Genomic DNA, 20,564 nt, shown 5'->3' with positions numbered 1-20,564 from the left:
GTATCTCAGCACCTCTCTGGTTTGTGCTCCTGGAATGTCACTGAACAATTAGCTAGCTCATTCCCCCACTATCTTCCATTTTGGGGGTAAATGTCCCATCAGAACACAACATCTTCAGGAAAGTGTGCTGCTTCCCCAATTCAAGCAGAATTCCTCTGGGCTTCCTAGTTGCTTGTGCACAAATCTAGGGCCTGGATTATGGTCCTTATTTTTTCAGTTAATTTATTTCATTTTAAATATGACCTGGGGGTAAATTTAAGACACTGCAGCACCTGAAAATCTGCAGCAGCTTTTTCAGAAACAAGCCACTGCACTTGACCTGCAACCACTTGCTAGGTCTCCCTAGAACTCTCTAAGTTCACACTTGTGAGAATCTCTAGCTCTTCCAACACTTTGGGCTTCTTTCTGTTTTCTCACTGGTTTAATACTGATGTAATTCCAATGATCTCAGTGAGGTAACTCCTGATTTACACCGCTATAAGTGGGATTGGAATCAGGCCCAATGCTATTTCACTTAAAGAAGGGTACATATTGGTAAAGTATTTTGTGCTGTTGGTGTTAAAGACCAAACTGAGAAAGTCAAGATGGCAGACCAATGTCTCTCAAATGTAAGTTTGGTTGTCACCAGTCCTTAAATTTGTAATGAAAGAGATACTGAGGCTTAAGCAATTAGGAGCCAGGGCTCAAGCAATTTTTTTACTTTAATAACTGCCGTAGCAAGCCCAGAGGTGCCAGGATTAAACCCTGGCACAAATTCAGGACTGGCTGTCACCCAGCATATACCTACCCCATGTCAAAGTCAGCTTTCTTTATCTATGAGGAGGGACTGTATGTTCCTTAGAACACCTGCGTAACTTGTGATCAAGCATAATAAGTTGTATATGAAGTAAGTCCTTTCCATGCTGTGTCTTGTACTCACCCACACAGAGATATTATTAAAGGGGGAGGAGAGGGAGAAGTACCAAAAATGTTACGTTTAAAATGAGAACTCAGAATTGCACAACAGCTGAGGCAAGTCACTTGTTACTGGAAGTGGGTAACTGTCCAGAGCATGCAAAGCTTTCAGCTGTGGCCTGATTTCAGAAAGTAGTTTTTACACTCCTTTGCAGTTATATTACTGATCAGAGGCTGCAAGAATCTTCCTCCTTAAAATATGTAAATTTTCCCTCGTACCTTGCTTGAGTTTCTCTTTTAACATCTGCAGCACAAATGCCTTTGTGGGATCCATAGAAGAGGGAGAAGGACCCACTGTGCATGGGGTGGAGAGAACAGCTTGGAGAGGGACATTCAGGTTCAAGTGCTTTTCCGATAGCTTTTGATTTAGTTCTAGGTCTGATCTGTGTTTAAATTCTAAAATGAAAATATTTCCTTCTTAACAAACTACTAATAATCTGACAAAAATTAGTATTTTCCAACTACTCACATTTTTAGGCATGCAGCAATTCTCCAAAAAGGGCCAAATTTTTGGAATTTAATGTACACACCGTACACAAGGAGCTGCAGGTGGCTGAGCAAATGTAAACAAACTGGCAACCCGCCGGCAGCTTGCCCTGGTGGGCCGCAGATTGCCCATCACTGCCCTACACATACCCACATCATATATCATTTGGATGCTTATTTTATGTACTGTGACAAAGCTCCTCCTCTACCTTGGTGGGTCCTGCGGTTATTGGCGGATTTGCTCACCTCGGATATCTTCCCCTCTGGTGGAACCCACAGTCTGGGTCAACTCCTCCTGTGTCTGATCAGGAGTTGGGAGGTCTGGGGGGAACCCAGGCCCGCCCTCTACTCCCGGTTCCAGCCCAGGACCTCCTGTAACAGCTGTGCGACAGCTACAACTCCCTGGGCTACTTCCCCATGGCCTCCTCCAAACACCTTCTTTATCCTCACCACAGGACCTTCCTCCTGCTGTCTGATAACGCTTGTACTCCTCAGTCCTCCAGCAGCACACCCTCTCACTCTCACCTCCTTGCGCCTCTTGCTCCCAGCTCTTCACATGCGCACCACAAACTGATTCTAGCAGCTTCTTGATTGGCTGCGGGTGTTCTAATCAGCCTGCCTGCCTTGTTTCCAGAAAGCTCCTGATTGTTGAACTTTCCCTGTTACCTTACTCAGGGAAAGGGGACCTACTTAACCTGGGACTAATATGTCTGCCATCTATCACTCTTCTGTAGCCATCTGGCTTGACCTGTCACAGTACCTTTAGACAAGGTATGATGTGGAGCTGTCAAGTGGTGCTGTAAGCCTGTTGGTTAGGTGAAACAAGGGAACCCAAAATGAGAACATGTCATTTTTTGCACAGTCCAAAAAACACTGCAACATGACTATGACTACAGTTTATGTTAATTTCAACACTGTAACATGGTGCTTATTAGTCAAAGTTACCAAATAACAATGTAGTAAATGGTTTTTATTGGTTTTACATGGGCAAGAATATTTTTTTCAGAAATTATTAAGCTGTTTAGCATACAGCAAAAATGACAAATATCAACATTTTTCAATATACTAACATTAAATGTTTTCACATTGCATATCTTTAAATGTCAAAATATCTCATACAGTTGTCAACCTTTCAGGATTGTCCTGGAGCCCCCAGGAATTAAAGATCAATCTTTAATTAAAGATTATGTCATGTGGCAAAACCTCCAAGAATACGTCCCACCAAACTTGGCAACCGTACTCACAAATGATTATAATAGTTTTCAAAATGATTATAATAGTTTTCAATATTTTCAATTTAAATTTGCTGACCAGATCAGTCTCACACTGAAGGTTCTGCACCAGTAGCAGTAGATTGCATGCCCACTACTGTGTAGTGGGTAGATATAAATATATGTGAATTCTTAATGCATCTCCTTTTGTAAACTTTTGTATGTACAATATTGCCTTTACTTTGCCTGGCAAAAGATTTTAATTTGTAACTGCCCAGGCATTACATGAAATATTCTAGAAACTAGCCTTTAATTCAGTGACATTTATACACAGGTCAGTATTAGTGTTAGAGATGATAATACACAGCTTTGTATTATGAAGATGCAAAAGCTTTCACAGAAAGAAGTAGCCTGACAAGAAGTCATGAAGACAAAGTCCACAAACAAGTCCTTGCCTCTGCAATGAAGAGGGACGTTGAGTATGTTACAGCTTTTACCAGTCACATCATCAACCATATGACAAACAATTTGACTCTGAATCGCATCCAGAGGTGCTTATCAACATATCTACTGTACAGCATGTAACATCAGATGTACCAGAGTATCTACTGAAAACAGCAGATGCTGGTGAAGAACAAGTGCAGAGATTTGTGAGAAGTGCACTTGATTCTAATGGGACAGGTAGCTTTTTCAGCCATGTCAAGAAATCTGGCATCAAAACATTTGCTGACCTGGCCAAGACCAAGGAGGGACAGTCACAGCAGCTATCAGTCCAAAAATTGTTTTTCGCACAGCCCTGTCCTTAGCAAGATACAGAAATGCTGTTCTCCCCAGAGAACTGTGTACATGTCAAGGCAGTGAAAACTGGCTACCCACGCACTCTTGACAGAGATCGTAATGATGAACAAGATGACAATAATGATGTTGACTAGAAATGTCACCAGCATTATTATATTTCAATGATATCTGTACAGAGTTATTAGATTTTGTTTTACCCTTTAGATTGTTGTTGTGATGCTTTGAGGTCACAAAGAAATCCAACTTTCTGTTTTTAAGTAATACATAGAGTCATTAAACTAATCTAAACAAATGGAACTATTTCAAAGTGGTCATGTTAATGTGCTGATGGTGTCATTGTTTATCCCTGTTTCTATGGTAATAGCACCACTTGACAGTGCAACATCATAGCTCACCTTAAAGTAGATATTATAAGCTTTGAAATTGTGTGTGTGTGTGTGTGTGTAGAGAGGGTACATTAAGTCAACAAGTCAGTGGTGTCTGCCACTCGCCTGTTTGTAACATGAAAAGAAACACCCATCGTTTAAATATATCTCTGAATTACAGTTTCTGTAGCTGGGCAGATTTCCCAGGAGATTCAGGATCCCTTGGCAAATGTTTCTTGACCTTTCCTTTCTTTCTTTGCAGTCATCTTATCTCCCTCCAACACACATACAGGCTCCTAAATGGCTAAACCTACCTCCACAACTCTACTGGGAGAACTAAGTTCCCAAATCCCTAGTCGTACCCTCATGGACTGCCTCTTTTTTGGGCTGTATTCCTTTCATTTACATATCTCTCTCTCCACTATGTCATGTCACCCAATTTCCTCTGGACTTCCTCCTTTTTAATTCCTCTTCTGTCATCCAGTCACCCACTATTAGCTCTGAACCTGCTGCTCTTCTTCCCAACACTTCCTCATGCCTCGTCATTAGCCCTTATCCACCCTACATGCCTGAGAACACAAAGATCACCTGAGACTGGAGATGTACAGTCTTTTATGCTCACTGTGCTCTTACAATTTTAGGGAGCATCTATATGACTTAAGTTTTCAAAGATTACATTCCACAGCTAGATTTTGGCCCCAAGAAATGTGAGTAGATTTGCAGTATACTCAGTCAATAATTAGGAAACAATCTCCATAGATTTTTTTAGAGATAAAGAAGATTGTGATAGGTGCTCAGCTACTGAGTAGTCACCATGCTATACTAATAATGACAGAGATGTTGGATGGAATGGGAACTGAGTTACTGCAGAGAATTCCTTCTTGGGTGCTGGCTGGTGACTCTTGCCCACATGCTCAGGGTTTAGCTGATCGCCATATTTGGGGTTGGGAAGGAATTTTCCTTCAGGGCGGATTGGCAGGGGCCCTGGAGGTTTTTCACCTTCCCCTGCAGCGTGGGGCACGGGTCGCTTGCTGGTGGTTTCTCTGCAGCTTGAGGTCTTCAAACCAATTTTGAGGATTTCAATAACTCTGTCCTGGGTTAGGGGTTGTTATAAAATTGGATGGGTGGGGTTCTGTGGCCTGCCTTGTGCAGGAGGTCAGACTAGATGATCAGATTGGTCCCTTCTGACCTATGAGTCTATGAGTCTATGAGATGTTAATTCTCTTGCATCTCATGTATCTGGCTCCTGGCCCAGTTTTGTAGGCAATTGTGTTGGTGGTTCTAGAGCTACCCCCATGGCTCTGCAATGTGTTTGGATTAGAACTGGAATGCCTTGACTACTTTTTTCTCCTTGATCCTATTTTCCATTTCTTATACATCTTTTTATATCTGTTTTATTCAAAGCTTAACACCTCAAAGTCAGAAATTGAGAAGTGATTTCCAGCGGGATAATCTAGTTTAAATGCATCGGCTCCTAATGTGTGGTACTCAAGATCAGTCATTGCCAAGGAGCATATAAAAATCTCCTTTGCTTTCTCTATGCAGGTGGTTTTATTGTTACAGGGAAAACAAGTATTTTCCTCAGGTCTATAAAGCAGTATAGTCTAAAGTCTAGAAGCAATCCAGCCTGTATACACTTAGACCACATTTATCTCTGGGGTGCCACTCCATGACTTTGTGTGCACTCCTTGTGACATGTCAATGGAGTTAGACCAAGGATGAATTTGGCCACAGGAGATTTTCTTATGATCTGTTAACACTTCAATTTTCACTGAGCGGCAGCTGATATAAAGAGCAGCATGTACACAACAAAGCTCTCAACCTTTAGAGCGCAGGTATCCAGCTCAGATGGACAAAGTGTTCAATGCAAGTGAACAAAATGTGTGACTTTGTAAGCCTTGGAAAAGCAAACGAGCATAGAGTTAGTGAACGATGAAATCTTGCTTGTTGTTATACTTAGACTTCTGTAAGGTATTTGAGTTAATACAGCATGATATTTTGATTAAAAAAACTAGAACAATACAAAATTAATATGGCACACATCAAATGGATTAAAAACTGGCTGATAGGTCTCAAAATGTAATAGTAAGCAGGGAATCATCATGGAGTGTTTTTCTAGTGGGGTCCTGCAGGGACTGTTCTTTGCCCTCTGCTATTTAACATTTTTATAAGTGACCTGAGAAAAAAACATAAAATCATCACTGATGAAGTTTGCAGATGACACAAATTGGGGGAGTGGTAAATAATGAAGAGCACAGGTCACTGATTCAAAGTGATCTGGATCCCTTGGTAAAATGAGTGCAAGCAAACAATATGCATCTTAATAAGGTTAAATGTGAATATATGCATCTAGGAACAAAGAATGTAGTTCCTACTTATACGAGGGAGGACTCTTATCCTCAGAAGCAGTGATTGAAAAAGATTTGGGGGTTATGGTGGACAAAGAGCTAAACATGAGCTTCCAGTGAGATGGTGTGGCCAAAAGGGCTAATGCAGGGGTAGGCAACCTATGGCACAGGTGCCAAAGGTGGCACACGAGCTGATTTTCAGTGGCACTCACACTGCCTAGGTCCTGGCACCAGTTCAGGGGGCTCTGCATTTTAATTTAATTTTAAATGAAGCTTCTTAAACATTTTGAAACCTTATTTAGTTTACATACAACTATAGTTTAGTTATATATTATAGACTTATAGAAAGAGACCTTCTAAAAAGGTTAAAATGTATTAGTGGCACACAAAACCTTAAATTAGAGTGAATAAATGAAGACTCGGCACACCACTTCTGAAAGGTTGCCGACCCCTGGGCTAACGTGATCCTGGGATGCACAAACAAGGGTATCTTTAGTAGAAGTAGAGAGGTTATTTTACCTCTAGAACACTGTTTCCAGTTCTGGTATCCACAATTCAAGAAGGATGTTGATAAATTGGAGAGGGATCAGAGAATAGCCACAAGAATGATTAAAGGATTAGAAAACATGCCTTACAGTGATGGATTCAAGGAGCAAAATCTATTTATCTTAACAAAGAGAATGTGAAAAAGTGACTTGATCACAGTTTGTAAGTATCAGCCTGGAGAACAAATATTTGATAATGGGCTCTTTAATGTAACAGAGAAAGGCATAATACAATCCACTGGATGGAAGTTGAAGCTAGACAAATTCGGACTGGAAATAAGGTGTCACTGTTTAACAGTGAGCATAATTACGCTCACTGTTAACAATTTACTGGGGGTCATGATGACTCTCTGTCACTGACAGTTTTAAAATCAAGATTAGGTGTGTTTTTTTAAAAAGATCTGCTCAAAGAAATTTGTCAGGGAAGTTCTAGGGCCTGTGTTACACAGTCAGGCTAGATGATCGTACTGGTCCCTTCTGACCTTGGAATCTAGTTCCTTTCTGCCAGGGAAATATCAGTGTAAATATTTTTGATCTGTACACACACATTATATTTTTGTACTTGTGTTGTTTTCCACTGTTAGTTCATATTCTAACTTCTATTTACATTTTGGTGTGTATTTATCTTTTTTTTGGCTTGCTCGGTTAAGAAGGTAAATAGATTTGCCCTGAGAAAAAAGCCATATTGCAAACTCCTATAGCTCATATCCGCTTAATAAGGCATCAGCACATTCTGTACTTCAAGGCTAAATCCTGAGATTCTTATTCAATTTTCACTCAGTCCTTGACTTCACTGGGAGCTCGCTCCACTAAGACTGAGTCAAAACTGAGTGTCTCCTACTCCTCTCCATATCCACATACTGAGGAGAGCCTGCTCCCACAGTAAAGAGGAGTCAAACTCTGTGGCATGATTCCCCTGCACCCAGCAGAGGCCACCCATGGGACTTTGTGACCCGAAGAGAGGGAGTGGAGGAGCCACTGGAGATGCTCTGGATTGTCCCCAAACCAACCTGACCATCAAAACAAAATATGGAGGACACAGCAGAAGTTGAGATATCCTGAGGCTGTGCAAATATATAAACTTCTGCCTTGTTTGCATTGTAGAACATAGCCCTTCCCTCTGCCTTTTAGATATGTTTTGAATGGGGACCTCCCACAAGCATTGATCCTGCAGTAACCACTGCCAATGGGAGCTGGTAGGGTGCAGGGGAGAGGGGGGAATAATGGAGGCCAGAGGTGTCCAGGTGGATAGCCCTTGCCTCCTGTGGATCCCTATCTTCACAGAACTCTTAGGGGTTCCATGAGTTCAGAGGATGGAACTCTGCTACAGGTTGCAAAGCCAGTCCCTTGCCTTCACCCCACAAAAGAGCAAGTAGGAAACTTTGTAAACTGAACCGTCCCCCTGAGTTTAACTTGTTTTACACAGATTGCCCTCACATAAAGGAGACTGTATCTCTGAATTAAGGACTTCTGGCTTCAGTTAATATAAAATAAATAAACCCTGGGGAGTGAGTCAAGTGAAAGATACAAGAAGCAGGGGGTGAAATTTGATTTTTCCTGTGGCTGCTGGAGTATACTCCAGATTCAGCAGTACTGGGAGTGCTGACATCCACCTTTAAGAACAGAATTAAAAAACAATTGCTTGAGATGAGAGTTCCCATATAAGGTGTACTGGATTTGCACATACAGTCTGTGCTGGCACACCACTACTACAGAGTAAAAGGTGCCAAAATGTGAGACAGGAGGTCTTCATGTGCCTGCAGATTAAATGAATGTGCTTCTCCTGTCATCTGTACAGGGAGTATTGAGCTATCAGCCAAAATTCATGAGGCAAATTCATCCTATTGGTGTTGCCCAATGCTGGCACTCAGTTTAAGTCATGACTCTGGGATGGATAAGAGTCTGAAAAATGATTGAATTAATTCTTCATTGTGGTGGAATATCAGAGTGCGCTGGAAGGTCATGTTGTGCTCTATGGTTACACTCCCAAAAGAATTTAAATTTTTGCTTCAGCTCTTACTAAATCCAAGGGAGCAGCAGCTATGGGAAAAGTCTTTCTTAAAAATCCCAAGAATCGTACTTGTTTTGGCATGACACTGCCTAAGGTGATTTGAGAACAAGGCTGAATTTGCCAAGTTTTCACATTAACACAAGGTTGAGAATACATTTTAAAACATTGGATCTGCTATACTTTTGCTTGGATGGAAAGTTTTGAATGCGTACATTTCTTTAGCTTAAAGAGACATGCTTTATAATGCTTTGAGCCCGAGGAAAATCCACAGCGTGATGGAGGAGGTTGAGGCACGTTAGCAGTTTCAAATGGTCACTAAAAATTTACCTGAAGTTGTCAAAATGAACAGAGGTGCAAAGGACCTGCTGCCTCCCCTGATTTCTGTGGAATTATGGATGCTCAAACACTTTCGGAAATCAGGCCCAACTGACCTCAGAATTAGTTGTTCATATCTGTTTGGAGTCATGTTCTCTTTTCCTTAGAAGCTGATACAGTGAAATGACATAAAGCAGGGAAGGCTTAAAATGAGTAAAGATCCAATGTAAACTGAAACAATCTTATTATAAAGAGGCTGAAATTAATCAACAAACAATGGTGTACATGTGCAAAACAACATATACCATTACTTATTATTTATTTCAGACCCACTGTCCTAAATGTGCACAATGCTTCACAGTCAACAAAAAGGCAGTTTAAACTTGGAATAGTATGGTTGAAGGGGTAACTGGGTCAGATTCTTCTCTCAATTTCCTTCCCCAAAACAGCTTAGTCTAAGATGATGTGACATTATGTGCAAACATGAGGGAGTAGAATGCACATATAGTACATGAAAGATGACCTGCACATTTTACAGTCATTCGTTTGCTATTGTTTTTCTGGGTGTTACAGACTTCTCTCAGGACATGTATTTTGTGTGGTCAGTCATTTTAGAGGAGAGATGTTACGGTTCTTGGGTCTGTCACATATGTGAGGACATATAAGGCTAGATTGTGTGATTGATCCACAACCCTAAATTAGACAGTGACATGGAGCTGCATTGCCCCAATGAGAGCTCTAAGAAGTACTGTGCTTTCACTTTCCAGGAATTAACTGGTAGGCAGGGAGAAACATGCCTTTTAAACCATCCTTAGGACTGTGCAGACGACTCCACTTCTGTGCCTGTGGTCTGGGGAGGAGGAAGGGTATGGCCAAGTGTCCCTTTATCTCCTAATGCAGATGGGAGTTCTTCTCTGGCAAACTGAAACCACTAAATGGTTGGTATCTCGCTGACTGGTCGCACTGTGAGGGAGCTCAGTCAGGGGAAAGAAAAGCAATACGCTGGGCAAATGAAGGGGAAGGAGAACTGGTTATGGGGAAAACTCAATCACGTGCTGCTACTGAAGGCACCAGAATATGCATCGTTTATAAAGGCTCTATGTTTCAGTTAAGGTGCTACCCTGTGTTGTGTCATGGTAACTCCAACTATAAGTTTACAACATGCCTTGCATTCTGGGAGTTAAGAGCTCTGAAGGGGGAGGCAACCTGGCTGTCAGCTGACAACAGTAAAATCTCATTTCTTGCAATCTGCCTACAGTGTGCTCCTTTGACTACTCCCACTATATCCCTTTTATAGCTACGCCAAAGTGCTACACTACCTTATACAGCTACCGAAGGCCTGCTCGCTATAGAAAGATATATAAATTCCAGGTGGACAGGAAGCTACATTATCCGGGATTTACTAGTCTGTTTTAAATCTCTTTAGAATTTTAGGCATAAAAATAGGTACAGCATAGATCACACCATATTGTGCTGTCGGGACAGGTAGCTAATATATGACGCAAATGTTTGTTACATCTCTTACTGTACAGTCACTTTCACATTGCTTTTAGTAAATGTACCATTACAGGGGGATGATAGTTTGCAAATTACAATAACAGAAGAACAGAAATCTTAATTGCACTTTAAAAGGACGTGGTATATATCACTACTTTTCAAAGTTAGTATTTTTTTAGTCACTGTTGTTTCTAACAACCCATTGAAGGCTTGGATTATTAATTTATTTCCTAAATGTATTTTTATTTATGCAGCAGAAGCTTTCCTCTCTTTCAAGGTAAATTCTGCACTGTTTTACATCCCATGATTTATAGATTCATGTAACCCTATTGTCTTCAATTTGAACCCCAGAGCTTAGGGATTCATTTTTAGTAGAATACACAAGGGATTTGATTTCTAAAACATATAATTAGTAATCAATCTTTTATTTTATTAAAATGCATTGCATGACTCTCTCTAAACAGCACTTTGAATGTGGCCTACATAATTGTTGTGGATAACATTTTGTTTCATGAAGCAGTGGTTTGATTTACTCTTATGCTGATAGCTTAAAAAAGAATAGGAAATAAAGTTATTTTACTCATGTTAAAGGATGCAATTACTTCTCAAATGTAATATGTCTGTATCTGTGCCTGATCCATTAACTTAAAGTCTTGTTACCAGTACAAGGAGAAACCTTGAAAAGTGCAGATACAGACTGGATAAAAACACGAAGGGGTAACAACTGAGCACTCAGCAAAATAACAGGGTTTTGGTTTGTTTTGGAAACTTTCAGTGACAAGTACAAGTTCACTTTAGTTAAAGAAATCTTACTCTATTTCTTTATTCTTTCAGGCCACTTTTTCGTGGAAATTCAGATGTTGATCAGCTAGGAAAAATCTTTGAGTAAGTACTAATTTGCTACATTATGTCAGTGGCAGTTTAGCTTGAAACACTTTAAGGTTTCTTTGCCATGTTTTTTATGGAATAAAAGGACTTGAACAAAGTACTCCTAGAACATAATTCCTATTGCTGTTGCACTGCAATATAATATTTCCATGTATTCTCTGTCAAAGAGGAAGGAGGAAAGTGCATGGAATATAGTTTTATAGAAATAACAATCATCATCAAGAAGATGATAGACTTCTGGGAGATTTTTTCTAATCTTTTAAATGTATGGTTCATGCACCATTCACGCATTTTCATAAAAGTTAGAGCATTCAAGAAAGAATAACCTTACAAAGCCAAATAAAGCTTTAGCTATTCAATATTTTGTTCATTTATGAATTAAAAAAAAATGTAATCAGAATCCCTCAAAAATGTTAATTATTATGTGAAAATTTTAATATTGATCAACAACTTCCTTGGAAAGGAATATTTTAGCTTCACTGTATATCCAATGAAGATTATTAAGAAACCATATTTTGGTGCTAAAGGCAGCTATGAAAACATAAAAGGTATCAAGATAAAACGGATGCTGTTTTAGAAATGGGATAATTTATTTTAAAACATTTTACAACTCTGTACTGAAGTTTCTCTTCAGATAAACTCTCAACTTTTTAAAGCAGAATTACTCCCCCCCTCCAAAGTATGTTTTTGAATAAAAATTCTCCATTTTAAAATCATTGATACAGATAAGTGAGAAAAATATCAATCACCTCTCTGTTGTTTTAGATTAAAATATCTTCACAGTAAGGAATGTTTCTGATGGTGTCCTGGAAAATGCCATGTAAATTTAAGGTCCAATATAAATGTTTTATAATATTTGAGTGGTTATGACCACCAGACATGCATATGGCTGTTCCCACTCCTGCACAGAAAGAGGGCTCATTCACCTCTGTAGCTGTCCTCCCTTTCACATGTAGAGAGTTCCAGGCATCCAGTTGGAGGGAGAGGCCAAGATGAGTTGTAATAGTAGGCCAGGAGGAGCAGGGGGGAGGTGGGCAGGGGGGAAGGAGCATTGTCCCCCCTTACAGCCCTGCAGAAATTCCAGAGAGAAGATGATAAAGCTTCAAAGGAAAGCCCTACTCTAGTAGGTCAAAAAATGAATTTGTGTCTCTGATCATTTTTTCAGCTCTCAAATTTTAACACATCAATTTCTGAAGATTTTCATAGTTTAAAATGAGGTTCCCAAATTGAAAATCAAGACCTGCATTCAGTTGACTTCCCTTTCCTGCATACCATACCAGTGTATGTGACTCACTAGCGTGGTTAATTTGCCATGCTCGTGAATAGTCCTTCCTGTACAATCCAAAAACAATCAGTCCTTGCCTGTTTGCTTTTTCTAGTTCTGGCAAAGTTATCCCTTTTGATTTAATTTATATTCTGTTGTATTAAACAAGGAATGTTTGATACATGCAGCATATTTTAACAATGTAAAGAGCATGGTTGTGATTTTTTTTTTTAAAGATCCTAAATTGTTAATGACATTTCAGGAAAAAAATACCAAAACAAATGAGTTGGAATAGGATTAAAAACATAGCAGCCAACAGCAGCCTCCTCCAATGAACTATCTATCCCTCCCTAGTGGGTGAGATTACCTGTATGGAAAAGAATTCAAACATTAATCAGGAAGAAAAAAATACTGTGCCAATTTTAGGAGAGAGAAGAAATTCTCTGTTACACACTGCACTTAAAGAGAAAATCTGCCTTGCCTCTTTTGTGTAATTATCCTTCAATATTTCAAATGCCTCCTTCTTGCTTTTTTATGTCAGATAGTGTTTATTTTCTGTTTTCACAGCTGGAGACCCCCAACATTTAGGCATAGGCCTTGCCTTTATGAGGGAGCTGTTGCCTGCTATGGTAGTGAGTCATTCTCTAGGCCAATTTGGATAAAGTTGTTTTAGGATTTTCCTACATTCTGGACTGACATTTTTTCATATAATTGGACCTTGCTTCACCTGTGCAGCCTTTATTTACATTAGTCTCCACAAAGACTGAGGATAGATCCCTAGGAGATGGCTCATAACCCTCCCCTCTTTTCCCCATGCCAACATCAATACACAGTGTATGCTCACAGATTTAAAGCCAGATGCCAGGATGTGCTGAACATACTCAACTCCTGTTGCAGTCACTGGGAATGGAAAGTGCTCAGCCTCTCTCAGGATCAGGTCTGAACTCGGGCCTTTGGGTTCTACCATAATCTATCAATATTTACTGCTACTGCTACTATTGTACTGTTGGTATGGCGAGAGGATAAAATAGCTTCCTCCAATATGCTCCAGAACCTTGGTCACTCAAATGGTAGTGCAACCTGCTAGAGCTGCCAGACAGACACTGGTGTATTAAACAATTTCCAAATGCTTTGTAGGATCTGTAAACATCCACTTGAAAAAAATCCAACTCCCATTTTTGTTTTTGTTTTTTTTAATGCTGCCCCTTATGCCTGGAACCAGCCCCCCTTTCCTGGGCACCAGGAAGCCTCCACACTTCTTGCTGCTAACTTCCAACTGCTAGTATCCACTCTGGTCTGTTTGTGCTCTCATGCCCAATCATATTCTCCTTAAAAGAAAAATCAGAACTAGATACATTTTAAAGAAAATGAACTAGTGTATTTAATTACCATTTAAAAACTCCCCCTCTCCCCCCCGCCATCGGACACTCCCCATTGTGTTATATCTGTTGTGGACTCAGGTCTTCATCACTTATGCACATGCGTGTATTCACTGGGTTCAATGGGACTAGCACATATGTAATGATATCCACATGGCTAAGCATTTGCAGGATCGGAGTCTTAAACTGCAAGATCCTCAGGACAGGACTTGTCATCTTATAAGTAAAGCTTCCTGCATGTCAGTGGTTACCTATAAATAATTAATAACAATCAAGTTTAACTTTTCATAGAAATCTAATTCCCCCTTTGGCAAGAGCTTAGCAGTCTGTGGATACTAGGCTGACCAGATAGAAAGTGTGAAAAATCAGGATGGGAGGTGGGCAGGGGGGTAAGAGGCACCTATATAAGAAAAAGCCCCAAATATTGGGACTGTCCCTATAAAATTGGGACATCTGGTCACCCTAGTGGATACTGCGTGGAAATAGCCACAAGATTTAAGTGGTGGTGCACTCCTGGCCACACTGCTGTTTTTTAGTACATGATATTAGTTGTTGAGATACCTTAAATACTAAGGGCCAAATTCTGCTCTCAGACCTGTAGAAATCTGAAGTAATTCCATTGATTTGAATGGAGTAACTCAGGATTTATAAGTAAGTAAGAGCAATGCTTGGTCCTAATTTTCATTCTGTCTACTTTTAATAAAAAGAAAGGACAGTGCTGCACCCTGCTGGCATTTCAGTTGAACGCCCAAACTCTTAAGGAAACTTGTTTTTCTGTGTTATAGTTCTGAGTCTGTCAGCATTTTCATTATAAATCTCAGTTTTAAGGAGTGTAAAATTCAGCTGTAAAACTGATTTTGGCTAAAACTTGGTATGTAAAGTCTGGCTAATGGGTTTCTATCAGCATTTCCATTACAAGCCCTAATTTCACCACTTTATAGCTCTATCGGAAATATTAACATGGTCCAAAAAGAAAGGTGGTGGGGGTTTTTTGGTACATTTAAAAGAAATCCCAACAATTCAGCTATTTTCATTTATCCATGTTTCTAGAAATTAGCATGCTCATTTCATAAGGAGAAGCTTTGTGTCATATTCAGAAGAAGAAATATTAGTTTTCCAACTTTGGATAAGATGAACATAAAACAAAATTAGGGGTAAATTTTTCAAAAGCACCAAAGTGACTTAGGAGCCTACATACAGTTAAGTGCTTTTGAAAATTTTATCCTAAAGCAGCTGAGTTATTTAATTTTGGGAAATGGCCTCCTTGACCTATGCTCTGCTGTCTTTTCCTTAAGGACTTTTGTCAGGATCATCATCCTTGTGGCAAATGAGGCCTGCATGGAATTCCTCTGTGAAATCTCCTTTCAGTCACTCTTGAATGATATAAGGTGCCCCCATGCCTCCAAAGTCTGAGCACATTTCTCCCAAAGCACTTGCAGCAACTTGCCAATCCAGGGACTCAGGAGAATGAGACCCAGGCCAGAGCACTACCACCAAGCTGCCTCAGTAAGGATTTTTTACCATGCATCATTAAGGCCCAGTTCTGCCATCCCTACTCCCACTGAATAATGCAGTGCTCTGCAAACAGTCCTATTGAAATCAGTGGGATTACTTACAGAGTAAGGTGCTACTCAGTGCAAGCAAGGGCTGTATTATCTGCCCCTTATTGTGCATGTGAAGTATAGTCTATACAGGTTTTTAAAATTGCCTTGTATGATTTAATAGATTATCCTGTGATCCTGTATAATGCTGCTGCTCGCATCAAAAGAACAAGTGGCAATCCCTGAAAACGTGAAGCAGGATTTAGCGATTCATACAATGAAAGAAGACGAGGCTGTATAAATACAGCAGTAACATATTTTTGTTTCACCCCCAGCTAATATGTGTGGTTGTTCCTTATACAGTGTCATTGGGCTCCCGGAAGAAGAAGACTGGCCTAGTGATGTTGCCCTTCCAAGACACGCTTTCAATTCCAGACCCCCACAACCCATTGAAACTTTTGTACCAGATATCGATGAACTAGGCAAGGACTTACTTCTTGTAAGTTTCTGTTATTCTCCAAGCATAACTTAAATGACTGCAGCTATTGCACCTTGCACCATGTCAAGAAACAGTTATTTAATGTAATAATATAATTAGAGGTGAGCCTGAAGTGATTCCAGAGGCTGAATTGCCTCTCCTCTATGGCACAGAAGTGCTGCATACAGCAGAACTTGTACAAAAACTGCTGTGCACAGAGGGTAGGACATCTGGGCGCTAAGGGGAATACGGAAAACATACCAATCATTGGGCCAACAACTGGTAAAGATCATGGTTACACATGCACCAGAAACCTAGGGGTGAGATTGCCTAAAAATGTTGTTGACTCACTCTAGTGGGTGTCACGGAACAAATAAATATTTTAGAAGGATTTGAATAAATACATTATTATTTATTTAAGTGCTAATGATGTGTAACAGCTAGGTTAGCCTTCTATCCCTATGCCTGCTAGCCTTTCACAGAATGCTATTAGAAAATGCAAGGACTACATCAGGTGATTAACAGCTATGAAATATTGGATTTTCCTGTACTTATTTTATTATAGGCGTGGCTGGTAGCACTGCCTATTATTAACACTTCATAATATAGGACTTTTTCAGTTGCTTATAACTTTGTAATTTAACTATTTGAGCAGAACTTTTTTCAGATGTCTTCCTCAGGCTGAATTGTTTTTGGAAAGTTTCAGCCAAAATGGTTCCACTGTTTCCAAGAACAAAACTAAAGAAAAATGTATTGGTTTGCAATGTTAAAAAATCCTGGTGATCTTTTCTTTGAGAAGCTCTAGCAGCCCATGATTTACAGCAGAGATTTTAAATTTGTCAGGGGATGACCTTTGTCAGGGACGTTCCTTTTGCTATTCATGTGAAAATGTGTCCAAATTTGGCTAAGATATAAGCAGCTGAAAAATCTCATTTCACACATGCTCAGTAGGGACTTCTTTGAGTTTATTGGCTAAAAACTCTTAAGATTCTATCTGCCCTGGGAACGCTGCATCCCCTTACAGCTCCTAGTGCTGCCAAGATTGATAATGCACCATCCCCTCAGAGCTACTGAGCATGCTCCACCCCAGGACTAGAGAAAAGCCAGACTTGCCTCATAATTGCTATTCTTGATTAGGGTGACCAGATGTCCCGATTTTATAGGGTCAGTCCTGATATTTGGGGCTTTTTTTTTATATTGGCTCCTATTACCACCCACCCCGTGTCCCAATTTTTCACACTTGCTATCAGGTTACCCTATTCCTGATTTCTGTGGGGCAGCCTGGGCCTGGGTTTAGGCACCTTAATTAAGAGCAGGGAGCCTGTCTCTCTTGTGCTCTCAGTGACAACCCATCCATGGGCAGCAGGTGAACCTCACTTTGGGGAAGCTAGGCTGCTGGCCCCGCCCCTTCTGCCTGAGAGCCGAGCAGAGCCGGCGTTCCCTCTCTCTGAGCCAGCGGCCCCCGTGCCTGGCCAAGCCGCTTCACTCCCCCACCAGCCCCCCGTACCCACCACTGGCTCACAGCATCCCTCCTCGCTCCCCTGCCCCTGAGAAGCAATGTGGCCAGCAGCATGGGACCTTGGAGGGTGGGGGATGGAATGCGGATAGGCAGGTAGCAGCAGCGGTGGGTGGGTGGGTGGGGCCTCAGGGAAGGAGCATGGCCACTGCGACCCAAGTGTCTCTTGGGGGTGGCTGTGCCAGGGAAGGCTTAGCCTGGCCTATAATACCTGCCGCCTATGCTCCCATCTGGTGCTCAGGCAGCATGGAGGAGGAAGCCACTGACTTGAATTTAGGGGGGACAAGAGCGAGACCTGGGAAAGGGAAAGCAGTACATTGGAACATGGGAATCTAGAATAGCTGGGACTATGGCAGGGGTTTTGGACAGATGGGGCAAGGAGACTGGGACTGGGAGCCTAAGGGTGGGAAAGTTGCCTCTTCAACTTTAATTCAGTCCCCACTGGTCTTTAATTACACAATCACATATTTTTTCCATAGGACCCCTGCCTCATTCAGTGCACAGGATGGATGGTGCTATACAGTATTTTGTTTTATCCCCTGGCTCAATATCTGGCCTCAGACCTTATTTATTGCACTCTATTCAAACCCTGCTCTGAAGACAAAAGTATTAATTTCCTCCTGAGTTTTTCTACAGCACTCATCACTAGAGTATCCAGGTGCTTTACAAACATTAATTAGTCTTCACCCCTGCCTTGTGAGATGAGGAGCAGATGGGGAGCTAAAGCACAGAGATTTTATGGTCAAAAGCAGCAAAGAATCCTGTGGCACCTTATAGACTAACAGACGTTTTAGAGCATGAGCTTTCATGGGTGAATACCCACTTCATCAGATGCATGCATATTCACCCACGAAAGCTCATGCTCCAAAACGTCTGTTAGTCTATAAGGTGCCACAGGATTCTTTGCTGCTTTTACAGATCCAGACTAACATGGCTACCCCTCTGATATATGGTCAAAAGTGTCTGCTAATTCTGGATGCCCAATCTGACATAACTGCAGCTTGATTTTTCAGAGTACTTAGTATTTTTATATAGCATTTTATATATTCCAGCAAGGCTCCCCTTGTCTTCAGTTGCTGTTGTTAGTACTCACAACTTCTAAAGTCACTGTGGAGAAACTAAATGAATTCTTTGCTTCAGCCTTCACGGCTGAGGATGTTAGGGAGATTCCCAAACCTGAGCCATCCTTTGTAGGTGACAAATCTGAAGAATTGTCACAGATTGTCACTATAGGAGGTTTTGGAATTAATTGATAAACTTAACGGTAACAAGTCACCGGGACCAGATGGCATTCACCCAAGAGTTCTGAAAGAACTCAAACGTGAAATTACAGAACTATTAACTATGGTTTCTAATCTGTCCTTTAAATCAGCTTTTGTACCCAGTGACTGGAAGATAGCTAATGTAATGCCAATTACATTACTAGTAAGTCTAATGTCAGTACTGGGAAAATTAGTTGAAACAATAGTAAAGAATAAAATTGTCAGACACACAGAACATAAATTGTTGGGCAAAAGTCAACATGGTTTCTGTAAAGGGAAATTGTGTCTTACTAATTTATTAGAGTTCTTTGAAGGGGTCAACAAACATGTGGACAAGGGGGATTCAGTGGACATAGTGCACTTAGATTTCCATAAAACCTTTGACAAGGTCCCTCACCAAAGGCTCTTAATTAAGTTGTCATGGGATAAGAGGGAAGATCCTTTCATGGACTGAGAACTGGTTAAAAGACAGGGAACAAAGAGTAGGAATAAATGGTAAATTTTCAGAATGGAGAGGGGTAACTAGTGGTGTTCCCCAAGGTTCAGTCCTAGGACCAATCCTATTCAACTTATTCATAAATGATCTGGAGAAAGGGGTAAAGGGTGAGGTGGCAAAGTTTGCAGATGATACTAAACTGCTCAAGATAGTTAAGACCAAAGCAGATTGTGAAGAACTTCAAAAAGATCTCACAAAACTAAGTGATTGGGCAACAACATGGCAAATGAAATTTAATGTGGATAAATGTAAAGTAATGCACATTGGAAAAAATAACCCCAACTATACATACAATATGATGGGGGCTAATTTAGCTACAACTAATTAGGAAAGAGATCTTGGACTCATCGTGGATAGGTCTCTGAAGACGTCCACGCAGTGTGCAGCAGCAGTCAAAAAAGCAAACAGTATGTTAGGAATCATTTAAAAAGGGATAGAGAATAAGAAGGAGAATATCTTATTGCCCTTCTATAAATCCATGGTACGCCCACATCTTGAATACTGCATACAGATGTGGTCTCATCATCTCCAAAAAGATATACTGGCATTAGAAAAGGTTCAGAGAAGGGCAACTGAAATGGTTAGGGGTTTGGAACAGATGCCATATGAGGAGAGATTAAAGAGGCTAGGACTTTTCATCTTGGAAAAGAGGAGACTTAGGGGGGATATGATAGAAGTATATAAAATCATGAGTGGTGTGGAGAAGTGAATAAGGAAGAGTTATTTACTTATTCCCATAATATAAGAACTAGAGGCCACCAAATGAAATTAATGGGCAGCAGGTTTAAAACAAATAAAAGGAAGTTCTTCACACAGCACACAGTCAACCTGTGGAACTCCTTGCCTGAGGAGGTTGTGAAGGCTATGACTATAACAGGGTTTAAAAGAGAACTAGATAAATTCATGGAGGTTAAGTCCATTAATGGCTATTAGCCAGGACAGGTAAGGAATGGTGTCCCTAGCCTCTGTTTGTCAGTGGGTGGAGATGGATGGCAGGAGAGAGATCACTTGGTTATTACCTCTTAGGTTCACTCTCTCTGGGACACCTTGCTTTGGTCACTGTTGGTAGATAGGATACTGGGCTGGATGGACCTTTGGTCTGACCCAGTACGGCCGTTCTTATGAATGGATCACTTGATGATTACCTGTTCTGTTCATTTCCTCTGGGCACATGGCACTGGCCACTGTCGGAAGACAGGATACTGGGCTA

General features: G+C 40.7%; 1 protein-coding gene across 1 annotated transcript in view; it reads left to right on the top strand.

Moving 5' to 3' along the window:
* Positions 1–20,564, top strand: part of CDK6 (cyclin dependent kinase 6) — a 183,657-nt gene that overhangs the window by 161,964 nt on the left and 1,129 nt on the right. Inside the window, exons 6-7 of the mRNA XM_030550563.1 lie at positions 11,365–11,415; positions 15,966–16,101. Of these exons, the coding sequence (XP_030406423.1) occupies positions 11,365–11,415; positions 15,966–16,101 (187 nt within the window). The remainder of the gene's footprint in view (positions 1–11,364; positions 11,416–15,965; positions 16,102–20,564) is intronic.

The sequence above is a fragment of the Gopherus evgoodei genome, chromosome 2, assembly GCF_007399415.2.
Source record: "Gopherus evgoodei ecotype Sinaloan lineage chromosome 2, rGopEvg1_v1.p, whole genome shotgun sequence".
In the NCBI taxonomy this organism is placed as follows: Eukaryota; Metazoa; Chordata; order Testudines; family Testudinidae; genus Gopherus; species Gopherus evgoodei.
Note: the sequence above shows the minus strand (reverse complement) of the source record. Positions and strands in the feature narration are given on the sequence as shown.